Here is a 27,014-nt window from a genome sequence, read left to right as displayed (position 1 = left end):
TGAAAAGAATGCATTTAAGTTTGGAATTACCTTATAAGACAACATGCCATTGCACACTGTATCCAAGGTAGGTTCTATTTGCATGCCTGTAGTCCAAAAGCTGAATTCAGCGCTGATTGGATTTGCTTTTTGACAGCTTGTGGTATTATTAGCCTCTAAAGCCTGACAGGACAATTCTATTGCACTTGTATGGGCCATATTACTTTCCTCAGTTTCATGCAAAATCACATATTTTACTAAGTCCGTATCACTAGCATGTAAAGCTGCATCATCATCATCATAAATATCTATATCCTGAGTTGCAATATCCAGGAGGTCCTTTTCAATCATCCTGTCTTGGGTGTCTAATGGCTCATTAACTTCAGCGCTGTTCCTCACTTCCTCTTTGTCTAAAGTGAAATCATGTTCCCTCTCACCATCCTGGAGCCATGCTGGATGTGCTAAGAGGTCTTCTTTCAAATATGTCAGTGGACTGCAATGTCCATCTCCTTCCCCTTGGTTGCCCTCATAGTTCCAGAAAGATTCTTGCTCTATATGTGAAGCATTCTGCAATTTTACTCGACAGTGTCCACTGGTAGGAGCACTTCTGGAGGTAAGCAATGAAATTTGATGTTCACTACTAGAAATGGTAGGAGAAAATGATCCAAATTTACCTACAAACTGATTATCGTCTATGGAAGATATGCTCCTAAATTGAGTTTGTTCCCCTTCTAGCACATCTTGTTTTTCTTCTCTTTCTGCTGGAGGACTGCACAGACCAGAGTCATCTTCTTCGGAAGTTAGAGAACTAGTCCCACATTTGACCTGGCCTGTTGCTGCTAAGTCGGACACATCAACAGTCCCAGCAAGTGAGCACTCACTTTTATTTGCATAGTCTGCAAAATTTGGTGGGACAAGCATCCTCCAGGATCTCCTATGTTCTTTCTTTTCTGTGTGATACTTTGCTTTGGGCAAGCCAGCTGTTCGAATGATGTCATTGTTCAGCTTAAGGGCATCAAAGATCATTTTTTCATCTAGCTTATTGGCTTCCCGTCCTCTGAGTTCAAAGACACTAGAGGAGGAGAGGGCACCATTGGAGCACAATGTACTAAGGTCCAGTGTTCTATGACTATACGGCAAAGTCCGATCTGAGAAATGCCTGGAGGAGAGGCTGCCTTTAGAACCTGAGTCAATCTGTTCATTCAGCCGCACTGTGTCATAGATTGACCTCTGGGGAACATAACAGTCCTCAATATTTATATCCTCTTCTTCTTCATCACCTTTTCCTACACAAGGAGGATTCTGGCGTAAACAGTCTGGCCTGCTCAGCGGCTTCCCCATTTCTGCAGGAATTAACAGATCTAGCACTGCTGCTAGGCTATCTTATTGGAGACATGCAACACACATAAAGTAAAAATTAAAATAAAGTAATAGAAAAGCAGTTTTTAAAAAGTACAGTAAAATTGCCCTCAGCAGAAAGATGCTTACATACTAAAACACAGGAAATAATTTATGAGGCGGTTAAGGTCGTAATCAGTGCATCTGTGTAAGTTTACCTGGCTGTGATTTAAAACATTTCTCTCCCTACCCCTAAAATATAAAGTGCTTGAGCTTAAGGGGGTGGGTGGGGAGAGGGGAAACAAAAAAACCCCACACCTTTTAATATTTTAAAATACTAACTCAACGCACAAAGACACCAACAAAATGTACAAACCCCCAAACCCCAGGAAAATCTTTAAGTGGCTCAAAAGACTCAGAACTTCCCACATAGCATTCCATTTCAATTTTTAGGTCAAAATGTGTGTCTTAAATCTCCAGATTAAGTCTTCAAAATGAATCAGCATTATCGCAGGCAGCACGCTATATTCAGGAGGTGACAGATTAACTGTAATCCATTTAAATGGCTTGCAGAATTCCATCTCCTTTATAAATAAGCCATGTTGTGGACGCTTTTGAAGAAAAACAAACCAGAAGAGCTGTGGACTGTGGAAACCAAGGCACAGAGAAGGGCTTCAGGAAAAACAAAGGTACATCCAGAGTTGTAATAATAATAATAAAAGAAGAAGCTTTCCCCCTTTTTTGGCAGCAGCTATAAATAACCTCGATTCAAAAGGCAGTTTATTCCTTGCTTCCTCAAAGCTTCTCTGTGGCGCGTTCAGAAGTTCCATGGGAAACACAACAGTTTTCTGAGGAGCCAGACCAATGAAATAATAATAATACAAAAAAGCAACGGAAGAGAATTAGTAGGAAAAGAAACTTTTCCCCCAGTTTCACTTGCAGAACACATTCCTTGAAAGTTGTTGTCCTGTTTTAAGGCAACACAGCAGGAAACTAGAGCATTTCTTCCTCCACTCCGGCACAAAGGCACAACAGATTCACATTCTGTTTAAATTCAGCAGGACTTTTTTTTTTTTTTTTTTTTGCATAAACGGTGGCTAAAAGAGCCTGGTCACTGTTTTCATCTCCGTCTTGAAGCGCAGCTGTAGCGAAGAAGGCATTAAAAAGAGCTCACAACAATAAACGCTCACATGTCCTGCCCAGCGCAGCTGATAAGCTTTCCGGCTCTCCCTGGTTTCTTATGGTCTGACAGGCATCCCTCCCAATAGTGAGCTTAAAAGAAACGCCCTTTGCTATTCTTTAGGCAACATCTGCTCCTATCGCATTCGTTCCCTGAGTATTATTCCAACCGAGCATTAGGAGGTGCCTGACCTCTTAGCTCTTCCCCCTTACGCTTCCTGCCCCACATGACTTTACTTAGCCATCTTTCACTTTTACTGTTTGTCTTGTCTCTGAACGCGGCTGAGCCTTTTCAGGGGGAGGTGCACAAAGGAGCAAGTTCCTATCTGCAGCACTCCTGCATCTCGGAGTCTGTGCTCTCTAATTCTGGAGGAAAAGAGGGTGGGTGGGTGGTGGCTCACAAGCAGAATGGAAAAACCGGTGCTAATTAGTTCAAAATGTCAAAAATTTAGTACATATTGCTTAACCGGGTAACCTGACACCATACAAATATGGACCAGACTACCCAGGACCCTTCTAAAACACTGACAAACTGCACTTATTCTGCTTCATAACAAAAATAATAATCCAGTACTTACAAATTATGCAGATTAACAGGAATCTGAATATAGTGGATGGTCACCTTTAATGGTATGTAGCATTATAAACTAAACTAACCAGCTGTATAATAAGAATTCAATCAAATTGAATTACTTTCCACCATCACCATAAATCAATTTTAATTAACAGCCAGATCTTACTTCTGAGCAAGCCCCATGAAAAATCTCCATAGGATTGCATCCTTCGCTCTATATTTGTAACACATGTACATTATATTCTATAATTAGGGATTTAGCCAGCAAATTGGTCTCTCTGAATGACTACAGAATGCATTCTTCATTCACAATCCTGTTAATCCAATGAAAAGGGATTTGCTTGATATTTTTTTACACTTCCTGGCTCTCAGACAACTGCAAATCCCAACATGCAAAGAAGTGCTGCAACTTTTCAAAAATCTCACCCAATACAGTACTCCTAAAAACCACACTATATTGAGGTAATAACATGAGTAGTTTTACTTATTTGTTTCTGGATCTATTCAGATGGAAGGCATATTATATTTTTAATAAAATAAATAGCTAAAGCACTAAAAAGAGTAAAAATAATACAGAGCAAGGAGAGCAGCTCATTTCTAAAAGCTGTTGGATTGTTAATTTATTTGCCATATATATACCAGCATATCTACATATAAAAATGCCCACATTGCTAACAACAATCATGTCCCACTAAAAATACAATGTTTCACACCACCATCTGCAGTCACAACAAACCATATACAAAAACTACAGCAGAAAAAGTTCCCCTCCCTTGGGAAGGCAGCACTATAAGAAGGGATAGTCGAAGACAGGAGTGAAGTTTCTGGCAGTCCATTGCCATGCATATTCACTACTCCATATTCACTACTCTTATTGTGTGCCACAAAGGATATTCCCAAATAAAGTGCAAGTGTTTTCAAAGAAGTGGCCCTAGATGGGGGGCAGGAGACACTATCTGGGCTCTGCTTCAAGCAGCAAAATGGGTCAGTACTGGAATGACAATGAACCTTAAGACCCTCCTTTGAAGGAAGTCTGTCACTCCCAACCCAGAATGTATTTATAGTCAGCTGAGCATGGATTTGTTGAACAGGCACTGTACATGTCCAAGGCAGCACCTGAACTGACACACGCAGCTACTCCTTCCATTTAAATGAATGGGGAAGACCATCTGTAAAGGAGCTCCATGTGAGCATTAGAATACACAGAGGGCTCTGGACAAATGATAAGATCTGTATGCAGACAGCCACCCCAAATATATGTCGAGTTTTTTCTTTAATGTAGTGATAGTAAATTATTATTCTTTCTTCATTTTATATTTAAGCTGCAAAACAGATGCAAATATTGAAGTTGGTGCAGCGACAAAATATAATTTTACTTTTGAAGGCGCCTGTGAAAAGAAACCACATACTTCAGGGAAGAGTTAACACATTGCACTGATTCGATCAACAAGGTAAGAGGCCACCATCTAGGACACTGACCTAAACCAATTTAAATATTAGTTCAAGCTCATCAACTGGAATATTCATCCGGGCCCAGATCTCCTATGAAGCGCAATTAGAAGGCACCTCTTGACATATATCTGAACACTGGAAATATACTGAAACGACCCTTTCCGCATCTAGTAATGGTCTAAATGGGGGAGGGGATTTAATGAGCCATTCAGTGATAGAAACTGACATAAATTCCATGTGCTTTAATAAATAAAAGAATAAATAAAGAGTGTGGCAGGTTTATGGCTGAAATATTTTGCAGACATTTCAAGGATTGTAATTACGTGGCAGAGATTGAACGCTGCTTCCCCACAACCCCACCCTAGAATGAAGTAGCTCATTAAAATGTTCAGCAAAATACAAACTAAACAAGGGCTTTTGTTTTTCAGGATCATCTTAGCTGGTTGGCTCTTTGTGAGGAAATGGGCATGGTGTAACCCAAGTAAAGCAAGTTCATCTGCTGAATTTTTCTTTTGCCCACGTTCATTCAATGCGTACTTTCTTTAAAGCACAAAGGTCTACAATATAACTGAATGAAAGTGAGAGAATGAAAGAGAAACACCATGAAATACAATATGCCAGCTACTGTAAGTAACTGAAAATGGAGCTTTGATTGGAAACACTGGAAGATTTGTTCTTGGGTAGGATTTCTGAATACAAAACAAAATCCTCTTTTCTTTATGTAAATACCGATAGATAAGATATAAGAACTACAAGCAGACAATCTTCTTCTCAACTACCCAAAAGCAATACTCGTTAAAAGTGGACTGACTACTGTTAATTGTAAAAATATATGCCTATGGACCATCGTTCTTGGTAATGATTTCAAAGGAGAGTCACTAGTCGCAATTCCAATATGCTATTCCCTTCCTCCAATGAGCTTGGGACTACCACTTGAACTTTATTACTTTACTATTACTTAGTGGTCTGCTTTGCACGTCATGTATATCCGTTTGTTTATCTCACAACATTTATATACCGTTGATTATAATAAAACCTCAAGGCGGTTTACAAAAAGAATAAACCAGTAACAATAACAGTATTTTTTTTTAACTAAAAACAAGTATTTAAAACATTCAAAACAAGTAAAAACAACAATAAGCTAAAACTGGGTCCAGGCACTGTTCCAAGGCATGCAAAATTGCTCCTAATTCAGATGTTATGGCTGAGTGACACCAGCATACTTATGGTACCTGGCCACAAAACTTCTAATGACAGCTCCCAGTCAGGAAATTGTTGCTACCAATCTAAACTATACCAGGAAATGATCGGACCATGACAAAGCAGTGCACTTCCACACCCAACCTCAGTCCATCCCTCATGTCATTTGGGGCAAAGGCTACATCAAGGGTGTCTCTCAAATGACCATTTGAGAGAGCTGCATGGTTGTAATGAAGGCCTTAAGTCTTGAGCTCAGCCAATACAGTGGAAGCCTCTAATGGATATTGAAGTAGTCCAGAGACTACCTTGATCAAACATGCTGCTGCGAAACAGGGTAGTTGATAGACCAGCAGCATCCCCAGTCTGCTTCTTTGACCAAGCACCAGGTACAGACCCTCTGATAGCCTGTCCCAGGATCAAGAGATTTGCTGGTAAAGGAGATGGTGCAGTTATGGACAATAGCAATACACATACCCTCAACCCCTCACCGTAGCCTACTGCTAAAACAAGGAACGGAGACCAAAAAGCTAGGTCTCTGCCTCAAATGGTGGTCGTCCACAGGAAACACCTTGGTTACAGATCATGATTATGCTGGAGAGAGACATGCCACAAGCCCAAGTTAAGATGACAGGCTAAGTCAAACCATGGCTTAGCTCAGTCTGGTGTAGCAGCAAAACAACTGAGGAGCAGCAAGATGACCATTATCTCCTCTCTGGGAGCAGCACACTTGCACTAAGAGATGGTTTGTCTTAGTGTGGCATGAAAACCACGTCACTGTCTGAAAGAAGCCCACACCATCATCTCAAAAGGCATATACTGTGAGAAAAATCTACAATTTTGCGGTTGACTGTTGACTTATTACTCGATAAAGTGGATAATGTGAACCACTTTTCATATTCCTATTTGTAAATGAAGCATGGTTTAAAATGCATTTAAATATATAAAAATAGATCATACAGATTATCAGGAATAATATAATATAATATAATATAATATAATATAATATAATATAATATAATATAATATAATATAATTAATATACCGCCCTATACCCACAGGTCTCAGGGTGGTTAACAGGATAAAACCACAATATAAAAACACAAGATACATAATCAAAATAAGAACAACCCAATAACACCCCCCAAATAATCAGAGAGGGAAAACAAAATTTAAAATACACAGTATTTGTAATAAAACATATAAAAATACCCATCAGGTATTGTCAAGGAGTAGATTAAAAGATCAATTTAACTGTCTTTCAAATCAAAACATTTTAGCCATTGGTTTCCACCCCCCAATTGTAACCATTCATAGAATGGTTCATAGAAATAATACAAAGCTCTATATTTCTTCTTCTTGCAAACATAGGTGCATATCTTCAAGAAAAAGAGAGGTCCTTCCGAAAGGACCTTCAGAAGTGTGCTATTAAACCCATTCAAGTTGCCCTCACATAACCTGAATCGGATGCTAAAGACAAAGAAATAGACTAATCTTTGTAGTCCAACAACAGGGATTTGTGAAGCTCTGTGTGCGACTGTTGCCAAAATGCATTGTTGCATGTGATGAACACATTCTGCCAAGCAAATTGGATCCAGACTTAGTCGTGCTTAGAGTAGATCCATTGAAATCAACAGCGCTTTAGAAATGATTTAACTTCTGTTAGTTTCCAGTGGGACTACTCTAAGCATGACTACGTGAATACAATCCAAAGATGTTCTAGATAAAATGTACATGGAATGAACATGCTGAGCATTTTCATAAATAAACAAATAAATCAGAGTGTCATGCTAGGCCATGGGAGAACAAGCTTCAAATCCCCACTTGGTCATGAAGCTCACTGGGTGACCTTGGGCTAGTCACCAATTCTCAGCCTAGCCTACAGGACTGTTGTGAGGCTAATGGAAAAGGGGGAAGCTTTATGCTGCCTTGATCTCTTTGGAGGCAAGGTGGGATATAAAGGTAAAGGTACCCCTGCCCGTACGGGCCAGTCTTGACAGACTCTAGGGTTGTGCGCTCATCTCACTCTAGAGGCCGGGAGCCAGCGCTGTCCGCAGACACTTCCAGGTCACGTGGCCAGCGTGACAAAGCTGCTCCGGCGAACCGGCACCAGAGCAGCACACGGAAACGCCATTTACCTTCCCGCTATAAAGCGGTACCTATTTATCTACTTGCACTTAAGGGTGCTTTTGAACTGCTAGGTGGGCAGGAGCTGGGACCGAACGACGGGAGCTCACCCCACCGCGGGGATTCGAAACCGCCGACCATGCGATTGGCAAGTCCTAGGAGCTGAGGTTTAACCCACAGCGCCACCCACGTCCCACGGTGGGATATACAATGTAATAAATAATAAATAAATAAACATACAGTACCCTAATACATACACACGTATTGAAACACCAGTTCTCCAAGTCAGAAGTTCCCAAAACACAATCAGACACAGAAAAAGCTTGTTGCAGTCTAAACCAAAAAAGTGCAGCGTTTACTTGTGACATTAAGAAAAAATTGTGAAAACTGTCAGAGAGAAAGAAGGCTTAACTTAACACAAACTGGATTTATTTTAATTAAATTCATAGTTTTATTTTTAAAAGAACATGTAAAAACACAAGCTCTAAGACCCTTAACACCTTCTGAAAAATTATTAAGCACAATGGGTAGAGCGGAGAAAGGATTAGTTTCTAAACTGTACTCTACATTGCTCAATGTAACTTATGGATCTATGCCACCCCTTAAAAAGATATGGGAACTGGATATTGGCACACAAATTATTCCCAAGGACTGGAATTAAACTTGGGCATCATGACCCTAAAAATCTGTTTCTGGTTTCCTTAGGGAAAACTTAAAAATGTTACACAGATGGTGTTGCAAGCCTTTGCAAATGTCAAAAATATTTTATTCTGTATCACCTAACTGTTAGAGGGTTTGCAATAAACTTGGCACATATTATCATTTATAGCGGGAATGTCAGTTGGTGCAAAATTTAATTTAATTTTGAGAGAAATGATAAATATCACTAAAGAAAATATTGTTTGTTGTCCAAAATTAATGTTACTGAATATTTTTTTATGATACCAAAGTAAATATATATTGTCAAACGAACTAGTCTTATATATGATCTTGACAGCATGAATAGTAATTGCAACTCAATAGAAAACAGCCCAAATCTTACATTTTTCATATGATTTGGCATTGCTTTATGACATATACAGCGGTACCATAATTTTCAAGACAACCTTTGTCACAAGCCTGGCAAATCTGCAACTATAGATGATCTGGTAAAGTTGAAAGTCTTTACTCTGTTATTTTAACTCATTCTACGTTCCTGTTTTATAGTTTTGTTTTTCAGCTTTTATTTTTTGTCTCTTGTTCTGTTTCATATACATTATAAAATGAAGTAATAATTACAAACTTTACCCAAAGAGGTAACAAAACTGTTACAATTCTTACTGCAAATTACAAAAAGAAAGCCTGAACAGGCCAGCAGATTGCTTAGACTACAGCTCCTTAGGGATATCATTGATCCCCTTTCAAGGATGTGGTGGAGAAAGACAGGGGAAATTCTCAAACGTCTGTTCATCCCATATTTATCTGGGGGATACCTTGCAATGTTATATGGCAAGGAAAGCCTGTCACATTTCTTTTAAAAAAGAAAAGCCAGTAAAACAATACAGAAAAACAAATGGTAGTAGCACAACCACTATCATCACAGTAGGAGAGAGCTGCTAACAGCCATCAGCTACCCTCAGTCAAAGGGTTTGCAAAAGAGCTCTTAAAGAGCTTGTGAAATGTACACAATGGTGGGTCCAGACATGCTTTCCTGGGGAGGGCAGTCCAGAGCACTGGTGCCCTAACTGATATTGCCCTGTTCATTGTTCTCACCCACTGCATATCTGCCGTTGAGGAGATGCAAAGCAAGACCTCTGACTTTGCTTGGTCACACTGAAGGAAATACATAGGAAAAAGCAATCCTTTAAGTACTTTTTATGACTTTCAAGTTTAAAAAACCCATCTTGGAAGCAAGTGTACCTTAAAAAGCGGCTGCTTCCACTGCCCACTGTTATATCTCTTCAGATCCTATTGTCTGATAACCTAAAACAGGGCTTTTTCATCAGGGGAGCCCTATCTTTGGCTCAGAAGGGCTCCTTCTGTTATTTTTTGTATGCCAGGTAAATAATGTTTCATTTGCTCAGGCCTTTATATGCCTTTATTCTACTGATTCTGGTGTTTAGCAGGCAAGAGGACCTAGTGCTGTGCTTCCCTTCTGTGCCATCTTAGGAAATGAAAGTTCATTATGGCATGGAAGTTTCTTTTGCTTTCAGCCACTGAGTTTATCTTAGGCACACTGGATATTAAAATAAATTCTGCCAGGCAGCTTTCTTGGATGAGGGCCGGGGTTACAAGACAGAAACCAGAACTATGCTTCAGCAGAACAAATGCACAGCCAGTGGCCTGTTGCCTTTGCCTTAGCTCACCTCCACACTTCTTTGTTTTGCCCTGACTGATTAATCAGTACTTTTCTTGATCCTGGGAACCAGGTTTGGATGAAACCTCTTGGCTGCATAATGCCTGGCATGATCCCAGGTCATGACTCTTGGGACAACCCCCTGGAATGAATGCTAATCTCAGCCTTTTTGGACCTCGCCCAGGACTCTGCTTGACCTCACCTTCACTCTGTCACAGGAGGGCTGGCTCTTCATATGGTGCACGTAGTAAATGAAATAAATATCTGCCGCTAATACATATGTAAGCAACAGCTGTCAGAGAGGACAGTTGAATTGCAGCTTCTTCAGTTCCTCTCCCCATTGTCTTTTATTTGGAAATGTTTGATATGAACACACTACTCAGAGCAGGATCTATTTCTTCCTGCATGCCTGTGCAATGCCTCTGGGGCGTGGGATGCTGTGTTCATTGTGTTTTGTCTTGCTCTCAGGGAAAGATTATGTCTATATTCTGAATGGGTGTGGAGGTGGGGAAAGTTCAGGGCTGCTTCTGCCCTCATTCTATCCCATCATTCAGCAATCTGTTCATGAGAAGGCTCTCTTGCCACAGAAGCACTGAGCCTTCTCAGCCAGGCAGTATAGTGACAATGGGAAGCAAAGGAAATATAAAGATTCTTAAATAATCCCAAATTTTTAAGTAAATTGAATGGTGTTAGTTAAGCTCTAGGGCAGTGTTTCCCAAACTTAGGTCTCTAGCTGTTGTTGGACTATAATTCCCATCATCTCTAGCTAGCAGGACTGGTGGTCAGGGATGATAAGAATTGTAGTTTAACAATAGCTGAAGATCCAAGTTTGGGAAAGTTTGCTCTGAATAAGAAAAGCTGCAGTTGACAACCCTTCTGCGTGCTTGAATAGAACCATGATTTAGTGTATTTGCACTAAATTACCATTTAAAAATTACCATTTAAAAATTACCATTAATCATGACAGCTGTGGGAGAGGGGAGGAGAGGAGAACCCAAGAAGCTCAGCTTTGCTGGAGATCTTCAAAGCAAAATGCAGGACATTCTGTTTTAAAACAACTTAAGAATGCTTCTCTAATAACTTTTGACCAAAGAGAAGACCGTCTTCTCAGTTTCTAAATTGCTTCATGAGAACACTGAGCTGAGAACACTTCATACAACTTCAGACCACAACCCGCAAATTACTTGTAAATTCCAAGGACCCCAAACCAAAGGAGCATGTGATATCACTTCCTGTTGGACAACTCACGTCTTATTCATTACAAGGCAAATAAAAATGTTATGATGTAAATATTTTGCAGCAATTCCGTTTCTCCGTTGAAATTAGAGGAGGCATTTGAATTCATAAACAAACAAACAAACAAACAAAACTTGCTTATTAATAAAGCTTTAGATCTCAAGACGGGAATGCATTGAGTGGAATGTATGTTATGTTAGATCTCACTCGTCTTAAAATAGGCAAAAAGCACCCTCTGTTGGGAAACATGAAAAATGACTTTGAACACAATTCTTAAGAAACTGACTGGTTTACAAGACATGATCTATAAGCTGAAAAAGGAGGGCCAACCCAATGAATTTTCCTTGGGGGTTTAGACCACTAAGGAGCTCACGTCACAATATTCTTACAGTTAGTTTTCATTTTACAATACAGAATTCTAAAAACTCAGAAAGGTCCTTCTTACCTTAAATACATCCAGCTGCTGATTTATCGTCTCAATTTCCATTCCAACAGAACCCTGGGACTCTTCATGCTCTTCAACTTCCCCAAGCAGTTTAGAAAACCCCTTTAGTTTACTGTAGAACTCTTCAACGCGGCTAATAGTCCCTTCAATCTGTTCATCTCTGGCTTTTGCTCTGTCTAGCAACTTGTTGCACTGCTTATTTAAAGCCTCCAAGTCCCGTTTTATACCTGCAAGATCTGGAGAAGCTTCAGCTTCATTTGCGAGCATCATTTTGCAGGTATTATTTGCATTTTCATTACTGGTTATGAGTTCCTCCAACTTTTTCAGGAAAGTTTTTATATCCTTTCGCTGTGACTGCAGTGTGACAAGATCCCTACCCACGGAATCCATACTGTCCAATTCATCGTCAAACTCTGCAAACTGAGAAAACATCTCTCGAATGCTGTTTTGGAAATGGCCAATTCCCTGGAGTTTAGTCTCCAGGAATGAACATTTATCTTCAACCTGCTGACTGATGGTGCTGAATTCTTCTTCTAATGTTTCTGCCTGCAACAAGAGGTCAGAGACACCTGATGAATCTGAAGCATCTGCCACCAGTTCTTGGGCAAGCTTTTTTGTAAGGTCCACTTGAGCCTTCATGGCCTGGAGTGTTTTCTGCTGAGCCTGCATAATCGTCAAGTGTTTGTTACTGTAAGTCTGGGGTTTGAGAGAATCGTGTGTTTCCAGCTGCTCTCTGGCATTCTTTAGCTGCTCTTCAACATCCTTTGATGACTCTTGAAACTCTTTCAGTCTCTGAGACATCTTTTCCAGACCATCTCTCTTAGCATGCAGTTGTTCTGTGACTATATCCATGTTCTGGATCAGCAGCGCCTTCTCCTCTTCAATAATGTCTTTGTCTGTCTGACAGGCACTGAGTAATGTTTCAGCTGCATTACTTAATAGCTCCACCAACCCTTGGTGTTTGTCTAGGTCCTTCTGCCAGCTCTTCACCTGAGCGATGGAATTCTCTAGCCGAGCAGGATCTATGCTCATTTCTATTTGAGAGATATTGCTTTGGCATTTCGCTATCCAGGGTTGTAGGTTTTCTACATGCTCTCTGTATCTAAGGGCTTTTTCCAAACAATCGTTTAATTTATCTTGCCTTTCTTTAACTTGCTTGTTCATTTCATCCCAGTTACCTCTGAGCAAGTTCAGTTGGGCCTGCAGCTCGGCCTTCTCCGCTCCCTGAGTCTTCTGGAGTAAACTTTCACCTTCTGCAATGATTTTTTCATAAGAACCAGTCTGGTCAGACAAGACAGCCTTGAACTCTTTCTGATCATCAATTAATGTCCACAGAGACTCCAGCTTGGTAGAGATGGGACAAGGCTGATTCTGTTCTTCCTTCTTTTTTTCCAACCAGGCCTGAAAGTCCTTAGACATTTGCTGGAACTGATGAGAACTAACGTAAGTTGACTGAAGCTGCTCAATGTGATTGCCTGCAGAAGACAAACAAACAAACAAACAAACAAACAAAAGTTATTAAAATCCGTGTCTTTGAGTGGCTTCTAACTAGGATTTTGGTTGATGTTATTTCAATCAAGGAGAAACATTATATTATAGGAAAATGCATCCTATCGTAATTTGAGATGTTTTATTAAACATTATTCTTCATTGGAGCTTGTTAGCTGATGAGTTTATTGAAGACCACCAGCTTGGAAAATAATAGTATTGCAGCCTAAAATAATAACCCCTTGATAATAATAATAATCCCTTGACAACAAGGGATTCTTGAGGGTGGGGAACTAAACAGGTAACCAGGATAGTATGATCACTAGTCCCACTATAAACATCACAAACATAAACGACATGCACTATGAAAAGTAAAGCTTGCAGTAATCCCTCAACAGTCATTAAGATAAAATGCTTTCAAAGATCACTGCCAGTCCTGTTACAACTTTACAGAACTCCTGTTGGGACTCCCATGTTGAGTCTGAAACAATAACCCCCCCCCCAAAGTAAGGGCTCATCCATACTTGTCCTGTGCCTAGAAAGCACGGGTCCAAGCAGTTTTCTGCTTGCCTAGCTAATTCAGTTTCCATGCCTGGAAAGCATGGATCCAAGCAGCTTTGCCCTGTCACTTTCCCCTGGAAAACCCGCCCTTTAGTGCTAAAGGGAACAAATGGCAATCAGGTTTTGCTGTTTGTTCTGTTCAGCACTAAACCGCCAATTTCTCCAGGGGAAAGCAGCAGGGCATATAGAAGTGTGGATGAACCCTAAGCCTGTCTGAAACTGTGGCACGGTCAAGAAAAATACACAAAGGTTGGAGAAATATATGTATTTTCCCTACATAAATTTCACACAGAAGCATTAATTTACAATGTGTGAATCACTCACTGGTAAACACATATACAATCTACTGTCAATCACATGGCATTTGATATCTTAAAAAATTCAAATAACTGGCATAGTCTATAAATATGCAGCTATTCTCACCCACCCATTCATAGAATCCAGGCCCTCAATATCATCTCATCTCATTTGATGTGGTTTATTTATTGTTTATGACTTTTGTAATTATGTAAATCTTGTCATGCTGTAAGCCGCCTTGAGCATTGGTTTTTTAACTGTGGAAAGGTGGCATACAAATAAAAAATGATGATGATGATGTTAACGAACCTGCTTTTTGTTCCATATCATGAAAGGGTTTTAAGATGCCATCCAATTGCCTAGCTAGTTCAGCTTTCAAGTAATCTTCTGCCACCAGTGCGGACAATTCCTCGCACAGAACTTGAGCAGCCTTTCTCTTTGGCATTTCCCGTTCAATTTCTTCTTTCACTTCTCTGGCCACTTCCAGCTGCCGCTTCACAGAATCAGGGTCTGTACTTATAGCCAGGCTGCTGTTGAGTTTATCATCCAAGACACTAAGCTTCTCAGAAAGGCTTTTCAGGCAGCTTTGATATTCTGTGCTTTTGACAATGGCTTGGTTGATTCGGTTGCATCGGTCACTCAGCTGTCCGGTTAAGCCATCCCATTTCTGCGCCACAGCGGCCAGTTGCTGCTTCACCATTTCGTGAGAAGGTGGGTGTTCACCTGGTCTCTTCATTATCGCTTGTCCTGCTGTATTCAGCTGCTCATATTGGGGTTTTCGAGTGTCAAACTCATTGAGCAGAATCTGATGAGAGAAAGTAATTTCAGGGAAGTGTAAGGAAACACAGATAACACAAACTGGACTAGCCAGTTACCTAGTGTAGCATCCTAGGCTGATGAGTACATGAAATAGCTCTTGGTCGAAAAAATAAAAGGCATTCTGCCAGTATCGCTTTAAGGTAGGTTAATATATTCATCTTTATCCCTTACGTCTGGTTCAGACAACCTGCTGATCCAGTATTGCAACCCATGATGTGGAAGAGCAGGTGCACCCTGCGTCAACTCCACCATGCATATACTATCACTAAGGATAAAGAGGAACCTTGGAAAACACCTGATTTGCATGACCTAGTCTCCCGCTTTGAGACACGTGCTAAATGAATCAACCTGAGCATTGCCACGTGTGGATGAAGCAGTCACCACAGATCAAATACTGTGGTTTTTATCTCATCGGACATCACCTCAAACAATACTTCTCAATTAAAGTGCATGTTTGTTTCACTGCAATTTATGGAACCATGAATGTTGAGGGCCAAACAAGCCCCTACAGCCCACTGCTCCAAGGGTTTACTATGTCTAGTCATTAGCTTTCCTGCTTGACTTCTAAAAGCAGAAGAAAACTGCTTAGAAGACAGTTCTAAGAGCAGAAAACCATCAAATGAATGCTTCCAGTTCCATGTCTGTCAAAATAACGGGAAGTGGGAAGGGGTGGGTACTTGGTGGGGAGGAATGGTGGGTAGGGGTGCTCAAACTCTCCCACATGTCCTCATTCTCCCCTGCAAAAAGCAAACAAATCCAGGTTGTTTTTCCCCCCAGTCAAAGCTCACTCCTGATTTTGGAAGCCAGTGTGTGTGCTGAAGGGGGAAATTATACACTTACGTGGGAGTATTTGGAAGGAAGAATCAGTGAGTGAGCAAAAGATTAAGCACCTCCTACTGCACTTCCAAGTGTCATCACATACCATGCAACACCATTAGGAGGGAAAGATGACAGTGAGACCCCATATTTCCTTTCCAATATCTATACTAGTCGTGAGTGTGGAATATTTTGTAATTCACATGTGATTGATACTTGTTTATATATGCACAGGGTCATGGAAGAAAGGCGCTGCCATTCATTTTCCCCTGCTCAAAACTTTAACCTCCAGCTGCACTTCTCTCGCCACATAGAAGCCCTTTTTTGTCATTATTAACATTATTAGTTCCATATTTTTTTTTAGAAAATTGATTGTTGTTTGGTGCCTTCATATTTGTTTTCAGAACTACACTTCGCCAAAAAAAGGATAAACCACATTGGTGATGGGGCCACAATAGCAGCGTTTTCAATACAGGAAGCACAAGCATCTTTCTACAAATAATATGCAATGGGACCAAATGCTCACCTGAACTTGCTGCTTCTGCGTGTTCAACATATTTGGGTCAATTGACAGTGGTCCAAGCACGCTGACCATTAATTCTTTTTCTACCAGCCACTGTTTTAACTGAGCCTCGGTTGCCTGGAACTGGGTCAGGTAATTTGATGACTCTTCCAGTTTTTTCTGTCTGTCAGCTGTTACCTGGCTGAGTTCCCTCCATTTGGAATCTGTGAAAAAATGAATGGAATATTTTGTAAAATTGCATGATAATCGTAGTAATTTCACATGAAATAGTCAAACAAATAAACAATGGCAGTGGTTTGCTGTGGACATGCAGATGGTTCCCGCTGTACTTCTCTACTAGAACAAGGGGGAGGAACAAACCATGATCCCTGGGCTTAGCTTTACACCCAACCTGGGGGTCTTGGTTTGGTTTGCTCACACAGGCCACAATCAAGAAACCGAGAACAAGCTTTGGCAAACAAACAGCAGAGCTTTTTTTCAAATGCCAAGCTGGGGATTCCAATTTCGCAAGTGGGAGGAACAAACCACAAGCCCTGGCTTAATATTATATAAAAACCAGGGATGGTGCGTTTGTTTCAGTCCAAACAAACCACAATGAAAAGCCAAGGTTTATGCTTGACTTCCGAATTGTGGTTTGTTTGAGTTAAGCAAACCAAAATCCCGGGTTGGATGCAACGTTAAGCCATGGATGATAGTTCCCATGAGCTGTTTTATCCTGACATGTATGAACAAAAGCATGTCCAGAAGAGTTTTCTAGTATGTCATGTGGATGAGGTGCAATCCTTCTCTCCAAAGCTCACAGACATTCAATCTATGGTTTGTTTTGCCAAATGTTAGATCATTGACCCTCTCCTACACTGCAAAATAAAACCTGCCATACCTATTTTATCCAACATCTGTTTCCATTTCGGTGCCTCAGGAGAGTCTGGGTTCTTCTCCAATAGCTCTGTCACTCTATCCTTCAGTTCTTGCACTTTATTCTCATTCTGTTTCAATTCTGTTTCAAATAGCTATGAAGAATGAACATGTTAGGCTTGAGAATACATAAAAACCAAAGTGCTTGGCAGAAGTGGTGATTCACTGAGATGATCTCTTAATCTGTTTAGGCAGCTCTGATACATTTTATCACAGGTATGCAATCTGATTTCTGAATCTATGCCTGATAAAACATTTTTTATGGTATTTCCATAAGGCGTCAGTACAAAGTGCTAATATATGGTTGTACTGTTACATAAATTATTAAACAGACCCTGCCCATTAATATGAACAGGAAGCTCACTTTAAAAATTAATTATGCTTAATTGATAGTTTTGAACAGAGGGGGAGACAGAAACTACCTTGTGTTGATCGACTTGCTCTTTAACAGCCTCGCTGTCAATAAGAGTTGCTTCCCATTTGGTTGCAGCAGTGTCCATATTCTGTAACCATTCCATCATTGAATTTGATTCTCTTTGAATGTTTTGCATATTTGAAAGAGTGGATTCCAGTTCTGATCTTTTTTCCTTCAGTACAGCTCCCAAATCATCATAACTATGGCTTACAGTTGACATGTTGTGTTGGACAGTGGTCACTTCTGCAAGAGAGGTGGACATACATTATTATTTTGATTCTAGTCATGACAGCAAGAAAAGATGCAAATATTATACATTAAAAGTTTTTAATCCTTCCAAGAAATAATAACTAGAATAATTGGTTACAGTCATTTCTTTCCTACAAAGTTGATACCCCAATATTAGTAGATTAAGAAAGAATGAACCAGTCACCAGGCTGATGACAGTGGATTTATTATTATTTTTGTACAGAAATACTGTATTGTATAAGGACTTCTGAAAGAAAATCCTGCATGAAGACAAGCATTTTTTTGGTTTCTAATTTAAGGGTTTTGGAACACAGCTAGTTATCACCACCCTAATTTCAACATCTGATTTCTTAGGAAAACCGAAGTGTTCCAGAGCCTGTTCTAGTACGATGTGTGCATGTTAATTTTTATTAAAACACACCTTAAAAACCATGCCTGTTAATTTTAAATATATACTTCCGTTGTTTTCTGTTAACACATGCAAAATATTCAAGAATGAGGCTCAGGATGATAACAGCTAGGCAGGCCAAACACAATAATATAAGAGGTTAGTCCGTTTGGGGCCTTTCTGAATTCCACCCCTATTTGGATGGTTCCAATGTTCTCACTCAAGGCCAAAGTAGAGGCAAAATGGGAGATACATGGAGTGTCTTCTGATTATATTTTCCCCTTGAGGGCAGCTGTGGAACTCCAAACTGGACTGGAATAGTTAGTGGGAAAGGGGGAATCTGTCCTTTTTCAATGAACATCACCCCCCCCGCCCCAGTTGCTGAAGTAAAGTTCAAATGAATGGTGTGAGAGACTCCACATATCTCCAATGTCACATCTACTTTGGCTCTCCAGCATAAGCAGCTTCTTATATTCATATGTTATCTTGGGTCACTTGATAGTCAAGTCACTTCTTAAAAACAATGAACTCCACCTGCTAGAGATAACAACCTTGCTACTGTTGCTACTCATGATTACTTCTTAATGGATTAAAAAGCCAGGAAATAACTCCTTATCTTGTCTTGGCTCTCAATTAACCACAATCATTGGTTCACCCACTGAAACCAGACAGAAGTTGAATTAACCGGATGCATGCATATACATAGACATATACATATATATGTCAAAGTGTAGAAGACCCCAGCTGAATAGGGGGTCTTGACTGTTATTTATAAAATTCTATTAAAATGGGACAAATTATAAACATCTTATGCTTGCTTATAAGATTTATGTATTTAAGTGAGCCATTATTAGTCACCTTTGTTTGTTAGGAATCCCTGGGTACCTGTAGCTGCTCCTTCACCATTTAATACTGTTCCGCTTACAGCTGAAAGAGAGATTAGAGATTTAGAGCAAGATTCAACTAATGAATTCAGTCAGCAGAAGCCCTGAGCAAGGACTTCCACTTGTACTATGGAGTCTCCCCTACACATGTTCCCCAACTAGCTCAGGGCAGGTCAAGAGTACCCCTGGAACAGCAAGCAGGGGAGAGGAGGGATCATTCCATCTGGCAAGCTTGCCCTGATGGAACAATTATCATAATGCAATGTTCCCTCATTGTTCAGACACTATGGAAGTATTTGATCCCTTTTCAAACCAATTTAAGGGCCAAACTAGATGTGGCATAGGCAGGTGAACAGCTCTCCCACTGCATTTTAGAAGAACAGCCTTGGAGATGTGTGTGTCTGACTGGAATCATGGTGCTACGAAGTAATGGTTTAACCCTTTTCCCAGTGCCATTTTCCCCATGAAAATCACCCCCATCGAAGCTGCTATTTGCTCCATGGGGGGGGGGGGTAATGTTCAGATACCATCACCCATAGTTAATGCTAACCAAATGTTTCGGTCCAGACAATACAATAAATTGTGGGGAAAGGGGAGCATGTGAGAACAAGGCTCACCTAGGCTCATTTATGTTATGGTAAATTATGGTTTAGTGTGGCATGTGAATGCAGTCATAGCATGACTTGCCTAAAGCACCCAGTGAGTCAATGGATGAGCAGTGTGTTGAAGCCAATTCTTTCTTTTATTCTTATTTATAAAAATATTTGTATACTGCATATTGAGAGAGAGAGAGATTTTCAACAATAATGTAAAACCAAGGTCTAAGACTATTATGTGTGTCACACTGGTCTTAGTGGTTTAAGAGTAGACTAGTTGTAAGTGGGATCTTCATAACAACCAAATTTTTAGGATATTTTTACAAAATCAGTCCCAAATCAGCTCAGCCCAAGTGCTGTCATAACTGTCAACATAAAGATACATGCTAATATCATCATGACATTATAACTTTGGCAGAAATACTTGTGTACAAAGCTTTCTGTGAGAAGCTGCCCTAAGCATAAAATAACACTGCTACAGACTAACTATGAAAGGCACATGTATCCATTATTTGCAGCTTGGAATTTGGAGCCCAATCACTCTCTGATTGAGATTGCCCCTTCTAAACATTTTAAAGCAAAATATAATGCACATTTGTGCCCAGCATAACTGAATTGGTATACACAGAACTTGTTCTGAGCTGTTATCAGTACCTATGTCTAAAATCTTGAATGAAACATGCCTTAAGTCAGCAGCTCAAAATATTCCATGTAGTTGCAGTTCTGTGATTCCATGCATTGTGGAACAAAGACCCCAAAACATTTGCAGTACACTGATTTAGAACAGACAAAATGCAGAATGAGAGGGTTCCCAAAGTTAAATTTTGGTGTAAAACTTTGTTTTGTGTTTACAGATTTTCCACACTGTGAAATTAACTTCAGAAACCCTGCCCCCCTTTTAGCTGTTCCACAGGAAATTTCATGAGTACCCATTATTTATGAAGGGAATAAGAGCGCTAAGTAGAATCTACTGTATGTCTATGTAAGTAGAGAGCCTGAAGATGATTATTTAATGGAGTAGAATTAATGGTTGCCTTGGAGAAGGCCAAGCATTCACCCCTCACCACCAGCTGGAAAATGAGTGCTAGCCTAATGGCAGCTGGGAAATGGTGAGAGCAAGTAAGTCAGCCAAGTAAGTGAGATGTTCACATACTAAGATACTGAGACTTTTCTATATTTCCCATGAGGGAAACATTTATCATTGGCACAAAACTCAGGGTACTTGCACTCACTCATAATGAAACCAATAAAGAAATGATTAACACATTTAGTAAGCAAATTCTGAACAGATATTTCACCCTTTTAAAATAACATTATTTCAAGTACACAAAGTTCTGTTGGTACGAATACTAAAAATTATTGTCTGCGGCTTAACAACTTGGGACCAGTATACTTAAAGAATTGTCCTACCTTAAATGTGCCTATTTGCTTACTTCACATTTACAAGTGCCACACAATGTTCATTTGACATTTGAGAGAAGTCATTCCTTTTGCACAGCAGCACTTGTCTTCTGAAACTCCCTGTCTGCTGGCATTAAGCAGGTTCCTTCACAGTATATACCTACTGAAAACTTTTCTGTTGTAGCAAGGCTCTCCAGACACATGATTTGCTTTTTTATTTCTTTGAACAAGCATATAAATTTTCTAAATTAGAGCAGTACTTGCTCTGAAGTTACTTGCCCTTTACTGCTGGATTCATTAGTCCATACTAAAAAATGGAAATTGCTCTGATTTAGGAGGATAAGCTACACTTCTTACACACACTGAGGTGGTAGTAGAAGTTACAGCGTACAAAACAATTCATGCTCCTCCCCAAAGAAGAGGGAGGTGTGTGGTGGTAGCAGGTGACTCTCTACAGAGGACAGAGGCAGCAGTGTGCCAAAAAATGGCTCATGGTTTCAGATGTCTCTATACAAATGCACAGAGTACGGAAACAAGCAAGAAAAACTTGAGCTCTGAATACAGGATGGCAAATATTATCTAATAGGCATTACTGGAACCTGGTGGGATGAGACTAGAATGAGAGCGGAATGAAGGAATTGAGGGTATGACCCATTCAATAGATCAAACAGGAAGGGGGGAGAAATAGCATTACATGTAAAAGATGTGTACACTTGTGAAGAGATCCATGAGATTATATGGGTAAAAATGGTAGGAGAAGGAACTACAGTGACCTTGGACTGAAGACTTGGATGATGCCTTCCTAGAGCAGATTACCAAACATTCAAAAAGGAAAGATATAGTAGTCATGGGAGACTTCAACTACCCCAATATCTGTTGGAACTCAAACTCTGCCAAGAATTTAAGGTCCAACAAATCCCACAATTGGCTCTCTGGTAATTTCATTTCCCAAAAGGTAGAAGAAGCAACAAGGGGGTCATATATATTGGACCTGGTCCTCACCAACAGGGAGGAACTGATCGACAAGGTGGAAATACTCAGAAACTTGAGAGGAAGTGATCATGCCCTCCTGGTTTCATGATACAGAGGAGAAGGGAAAGCTGAGTGTAGTCAAGAGATGCACTCTGGACTTTAAGAAGCTCAAATTCAAAAAGTTTAAGGAGCTACTGGGAGAAATCCCATGGTCAGAAATACTCAGAAGCTAAGTGAGCCCCAGATAGATGGGAGTTTATTATAGGTGAAATATTAAAGGCCCAAATGCCAACAATTCCAACAAGAAAGAAAAGCAGGAGGTAGCTAAAGAAACTGGTGTGGCTGCATAAGGAGCTGACGGATTAGCTAAGATGTAAGAAGGGAATGTATTATAAATGGAAGAGAGGAGAGATCACAAAGGAAGGGTAGATACAAGTATCCAACAGTTGCAAGGAGAAGGTCAGGCAGGCCAAAGCTCAGAATGAAGTGAGGTTTGCAAGAGAGGTTAAAAATAACTTTAAAAGCTTATTCAGCTATGTTCGAAGCAAGAAGCAAGAACAATCAAGTAATAGGGCCCTTGTGTGAAGAAGACAGAAAAATGCTACTGAGTGACAGAGAGAAGTATTTTTCTAAAGTGAAATAGCTCAGTCGGTAGAGCATGAAACTCTGAATCTCAGGGTCATGGGTTCAAGTTGTGCACCAATGGCTCAGGCTTTTCTTATACCACCTGTGACCTAATGTACCTTAAAATTCATGTCTATCAAGGAATCTGGCATAAACTTTCCCCAACTATTGATCTAGGGAGCTAATAAAGACATATGTGTGTGTGTGTGTGTGTGTGTGTGTGTTCTGTGTTAGCTATTTAATTTCATTCACATGCACTTTTAAATATGTAGAAATGTCCATTGAACATACCTGATTTTACTCCCCTTGATCTTGCAGGGGAAGTCACAGCACTAATTAGGTTGCATAATGCTGTTCCTTTGCTAATCATTTTCTGAATGTCAGGTGCCTTCGAACTCCATTCCTCCTCCAAATGCTAAGAAATGAACAAGATGTTATTTTCAACTACTGACTATATTTGTAAGCGTGACAAAAAACATTCCACTCTAGATGGGCTGGACATAGCCAGAAATTATCTCATCATGTCACACATCCCACTTGCTCTGTCATCAAACTGTGCCCTGCCATTTCTCATTTATGACCCAAAACCTGGAGTGAACATTTTTTTAAAAGTGAGATAGCAGAACTCTCAAACGAAATAGGGCTGGGAAGCTGTACTGGTACCAAAATACTGCAAGTACTTTACTCGTATTTGAACCATGCCCAGTTTCTTATTATAAAAATGAATCATACACAGCAATAGTTTGTGCTGAAACATAGCTAAAAAATGGGACAAAAGGTGTCTGTCTCAGTCTAGCAAATAGTTGCAAGCCAAGTTCTCCGCACTTGCAAAAATTTCCCTATTCACTAATGCATGCAGCTGCACACATACATCCTTCTGCACACACAGAGGTGTCTTTTGCTTTGAAATGAGTTGGTAAGTTCTTGCAAGTGCATCGTCTGTCCCTTGGAGCTGTGTCATTATGGTCAGTAGTCAACTAAGTCTTACTAAGTGTACACCCATTGAAATAACGGACCTAACTTAGTCATTAATTTCCATGGATCTACACTGAGTAAAACCCAGTTGAATACCAACAAAATATATCATTCAAAAGATCTACAGCGTTCCTCCTTAATTCTTTGAGACCAAATGGACACAATCAGTTGACAAATCAACTGACATACAAATCCAATTAATGAAATTATTGTTAGAAATGAAGTCTCTCACCTTTGTGTTCTGCAAATGTTTGTTTAAATTTTCCACGTTCAACGAGGGCTGGATAGCTGGAATTCTTTCCGTCATCTCATCTACCCATTTCTTCAAAGATTCTACATGAAGATTGAACTCATCCATCTGCTTTTGGCAAGAGGACACATCCTCTTCTCTGCACAATTGAAAACAAGGAAGGGATATGGGAGAGATAGTCTCCTTGTTCTCGGGGTAATGTAGGCAAATCCTTCTTCTAGATAAAACTATAATATGGGCTGTATTAACAACCAGTATGTATAGCCGGGACTGAAAGAACTCCTATCTATGCACAGAAGGGTTGCAAGTGTTCCTTTCAGACTACAGCCCCTCATACCACATCTCACATTTCAAATGCTGCTCCAAAGTGAGAGTCTTGATGGACTAATTGTCACAATGTACATGCAAACCATCACACCCGGCCCTTTAGATCTCAGCCCAACTAGTGGCATTTCCTTATATATTATTACTGTATTTTTACTGTTGTCTGGCTGGTGCACACAAGTTCCTGGAGATGAAATCCCAGCCACTTCACTCCTCCCTGTGCCATGCTGAGCTAAGCCACATATTTGCTTATCATATCATCTAGAATTGGACTCATGATTTAGTTTTCTCCAGAAAACATGCCGCACCAAACTATGGCTCAGCTCAGCATTTCTAGTTCTTTTGCTGCTTGCACCATGCTGAGCCACATATTTGCTTATCATATTGTGCGGACTCCTAGAGAAGAGAACCCATACACTTGTGCATCTATGCAAAGCTATGGTTTGGCTTAGCATGACGAGTGTTTCTTAATTCTGCAATATTGTTACAAGCCAGTAACTTCTCCTTCACTTTATGAAACTGCAAAACACACCACAACCATCTTATAGGTCTATGCATCAGATTATTTGGAACTCTCATTTTTACAGTTGCAGCATTTAATATATGTAATTGGTAACCCTTGAGTTGGTTGATTGAATGACTGATGAATTGGCAAGATTACAAGTTCAAGGCATGCATTTCTTTGCTGAGCCTATTTTGATTCTGCTGTGCACTATGGGGGGAATATGAAAGATTAACTTCTAGTACTGAGTGAGATATTTTATTTATCAAATTCTAAGTTACCTCAAAAAGGCACCTATAATTAAGTGTTTGAAATATGTACATGGAAATTATTGTAATTAAGTAAAAATAAATCAGTCACAAGACAGATAATCAGCAGAAATTATTTACTCATTGACAACCCTGATTATTTTCATCACCACCACCACCAGCAGCACACACTATTCTAAAATTTGATGATTATACTCACTTTTCTCGTATAGTCTCTTCCATTTCCTTGAATTTCTTTGACAAGGCATTTACTTTTTCTAACACTAATGACCTGTCTCCAGGAAGAGCATGAGGAGAGAGTTCTTCAATGAGGTGTTGCAAATTTTCAAGATCTTTTTTCTGCTCCATCAGTTCAGTGTTGGTTTCCTTTAAAATGGACAAGAAAGTAATTGCTTCACACCTGAACACACTGCATGGTGTTCAAAATTTATTCCTTGGACTCAGCAGGTTCTCTTATAATTGTGGGTGGCATAGTTACGCCAGCCATTGTACTGCTCAGTAAGGGGCAATGTAGGGCTCACAAAAGTAAAAATCTACAGTACCTGCACATATAAGGACATCTCAGTAACGTCTTTTCCTGGGATGTCAGCCTCACCAAGAGCCTGAGTTTTCTTGTCCAAGAATGACTGGAGTTTATCAGTGAGGCACTCAAACAGCTCCACTTTGGTCTTCAATCCCTCCAACTTTTCAAGTTTTTTCCTGTGTTTATTATTTGCTTCACAAAACCGCTGAGAAAGTTCGTTCATTTTAGCTTGTAAAGAGGATGCAGTGGATGGGTCTGTTGTTTCCATGAATTTGTTCAACTTTTCTTTCATGGCATTTAGGCTACTTTGCCGACCCACAATGTCTTGTTCTAGAGCCTGGGATAAATAGATAAGTCTGAGAAGACAGCCATACTCATGGGTGAATCTCTATGTGAATGAAGTGATTGCAAGCTGATGTAAATAACTGCAATTCCTGTAGTCAGTTTCTAAAGCAATGGAATCCACAAACAAGAAGTGGCAATGAGGAAGAACCCCAAAGATAAAGATGCGGCAGAAATTTGAATTGCATTTAAAGGTGAGCATGAAAGAATATGTGAAGCAAAAGCACAGCTATCCTTTGCACGTCTCCAAATTTACCAATGCAGTTCTCAAACCAAAAAAATCTATACACAACTGTGTATATTAGCATGAAATATTTATAAAAATTTAATGAATGTAGCACACAAAACTGCATAACAGGCAAAAATTGCTTGCAAAAATGTGTATATCGGGCAAAACATCTATGTGTACATTTAGGAGAAAGGCATACAAAATGCTAATGAATTGTTGTGATGATTTCTTTAAAAAAAATTGAACTGATGCAGAAATGTGGCAAACAGAACTTAAGATTGGAAAAATAAGAAATAAAAGAGACAGATTTGTTTATTGCTACTCTTAGAAAAGATAGTCATTACTCAATAGCTGCAGAAGTGACAACCAATGGTTTTGTGCAGCCCCCTGTGCCGACCCTGGTAGTATATTTGGATTTGTGGAAGTCTGCCACAATGAAACACTGTTTTAAGACTGAATTTTCTTCAGATATCTGAATTAATGAAAACTTATTTTCAGTATCTTGATTTCCCCCGCCCCCACTTTGCGCTTTAAGTTCCTGGCATTAGGAGGAAAATTTGCTCTGCTAAAAACTAACTCACCATACTTTTACTAATGACATCCTGAATTACAGAAGAATTCAAAGGCACTTGACCTTGCTCCTCAAGACTCTTCTCAACACCATTCATCCAGTCAAGCATTTCATCCAATCCATCCTGGACGCTTAATGAACGTGTCAGAGTGATCTGAAGTTTCTCATTCCGGTCATTCACTGCTTTGGATAAGTGGTTATACTTATCCACAATAGTAT

General features: G+C 39.8%; 1 protein-coding gene and 1 long non-coding RNA gene across 15 annotated transcripts in view; one reads left to right on the top strand and one right to left on the bottom strand.

Annotated features, from left to right (window-relative positions):
• DST (dystonin) overlaps positions 1-27,014 on the bottom strand; it is a 299,556-nt gene that overhangs the window by 74,292 nt on the left and 198,250 nt on the right. For all 14 annotated transcript variants that reach the window (XM_082218107.1, XM_082218116.1, XM_082218117.1 and 11 more), the window contains 11 exons: positions 26,806-27,014; positions 25,673-25,990; positions 25,330-25,496; positions 24,018-24,174; positions 23,102-23,225; positions 19,192-19,260; positions 17,704-17,939; positions 17,247-17,376; positions 16,370-16,569; positions 14,518-15,013; positions 11,863-13,337 (listed from right to left, as the gene is read on the bottom strand). In XM_082218107.1, the coding sequence (XP_082074233.1) occupies positions 11,863-13,337; positions 14,518-15,013; positions 16,370-16,569; positions 17,247-17,376; positions 17,704-17,939; positions 19,192-19,260; positions 23,102-23,225; positions 24,018-24,174; positions 25,330-25,496; positions 25,673-25,990; positions 26,806-27,014 (3,581 nt within the window). The remainder of the gene's footprint in view (positions 1-11,862; positions 13,338-14,517; positions 15,014-16,369; positions 16,570-17,246; positions 17,377-17,703; positions 17,940-19,191; positions 19,261-23,101; positions 23,226-24,017; positions 24,175-25,329; positions 25,497-25,672; positions 25,991-26,805) is intronic.
• Positions 1,318-5,535, top strand: LOC309529950. Its single transcript, XR_014218544.1, has 3 exons — positions 1,318-2,006; positions 4,393-4,521; positions 4,951-5,535. It is a non-coding gene; the product is annotated as an uncharacterized lncRNA (long non-coding RNA).

The sequence above is a fragment of the Podarcis vaucheri genome (genome assembly GCF_965113315.1).
Source record: "Podarcis vaucheri genome assembly, chromosome: 3".
NCBI lineage: Eukaryota > Metazoa > Chordata > Lepidosauria > Squamata > Lacertidae > Podarcis > Podarcis vaucheri.
This window is presented reverse-complemented; position numbering and strand designations above follow the sequence as displayed.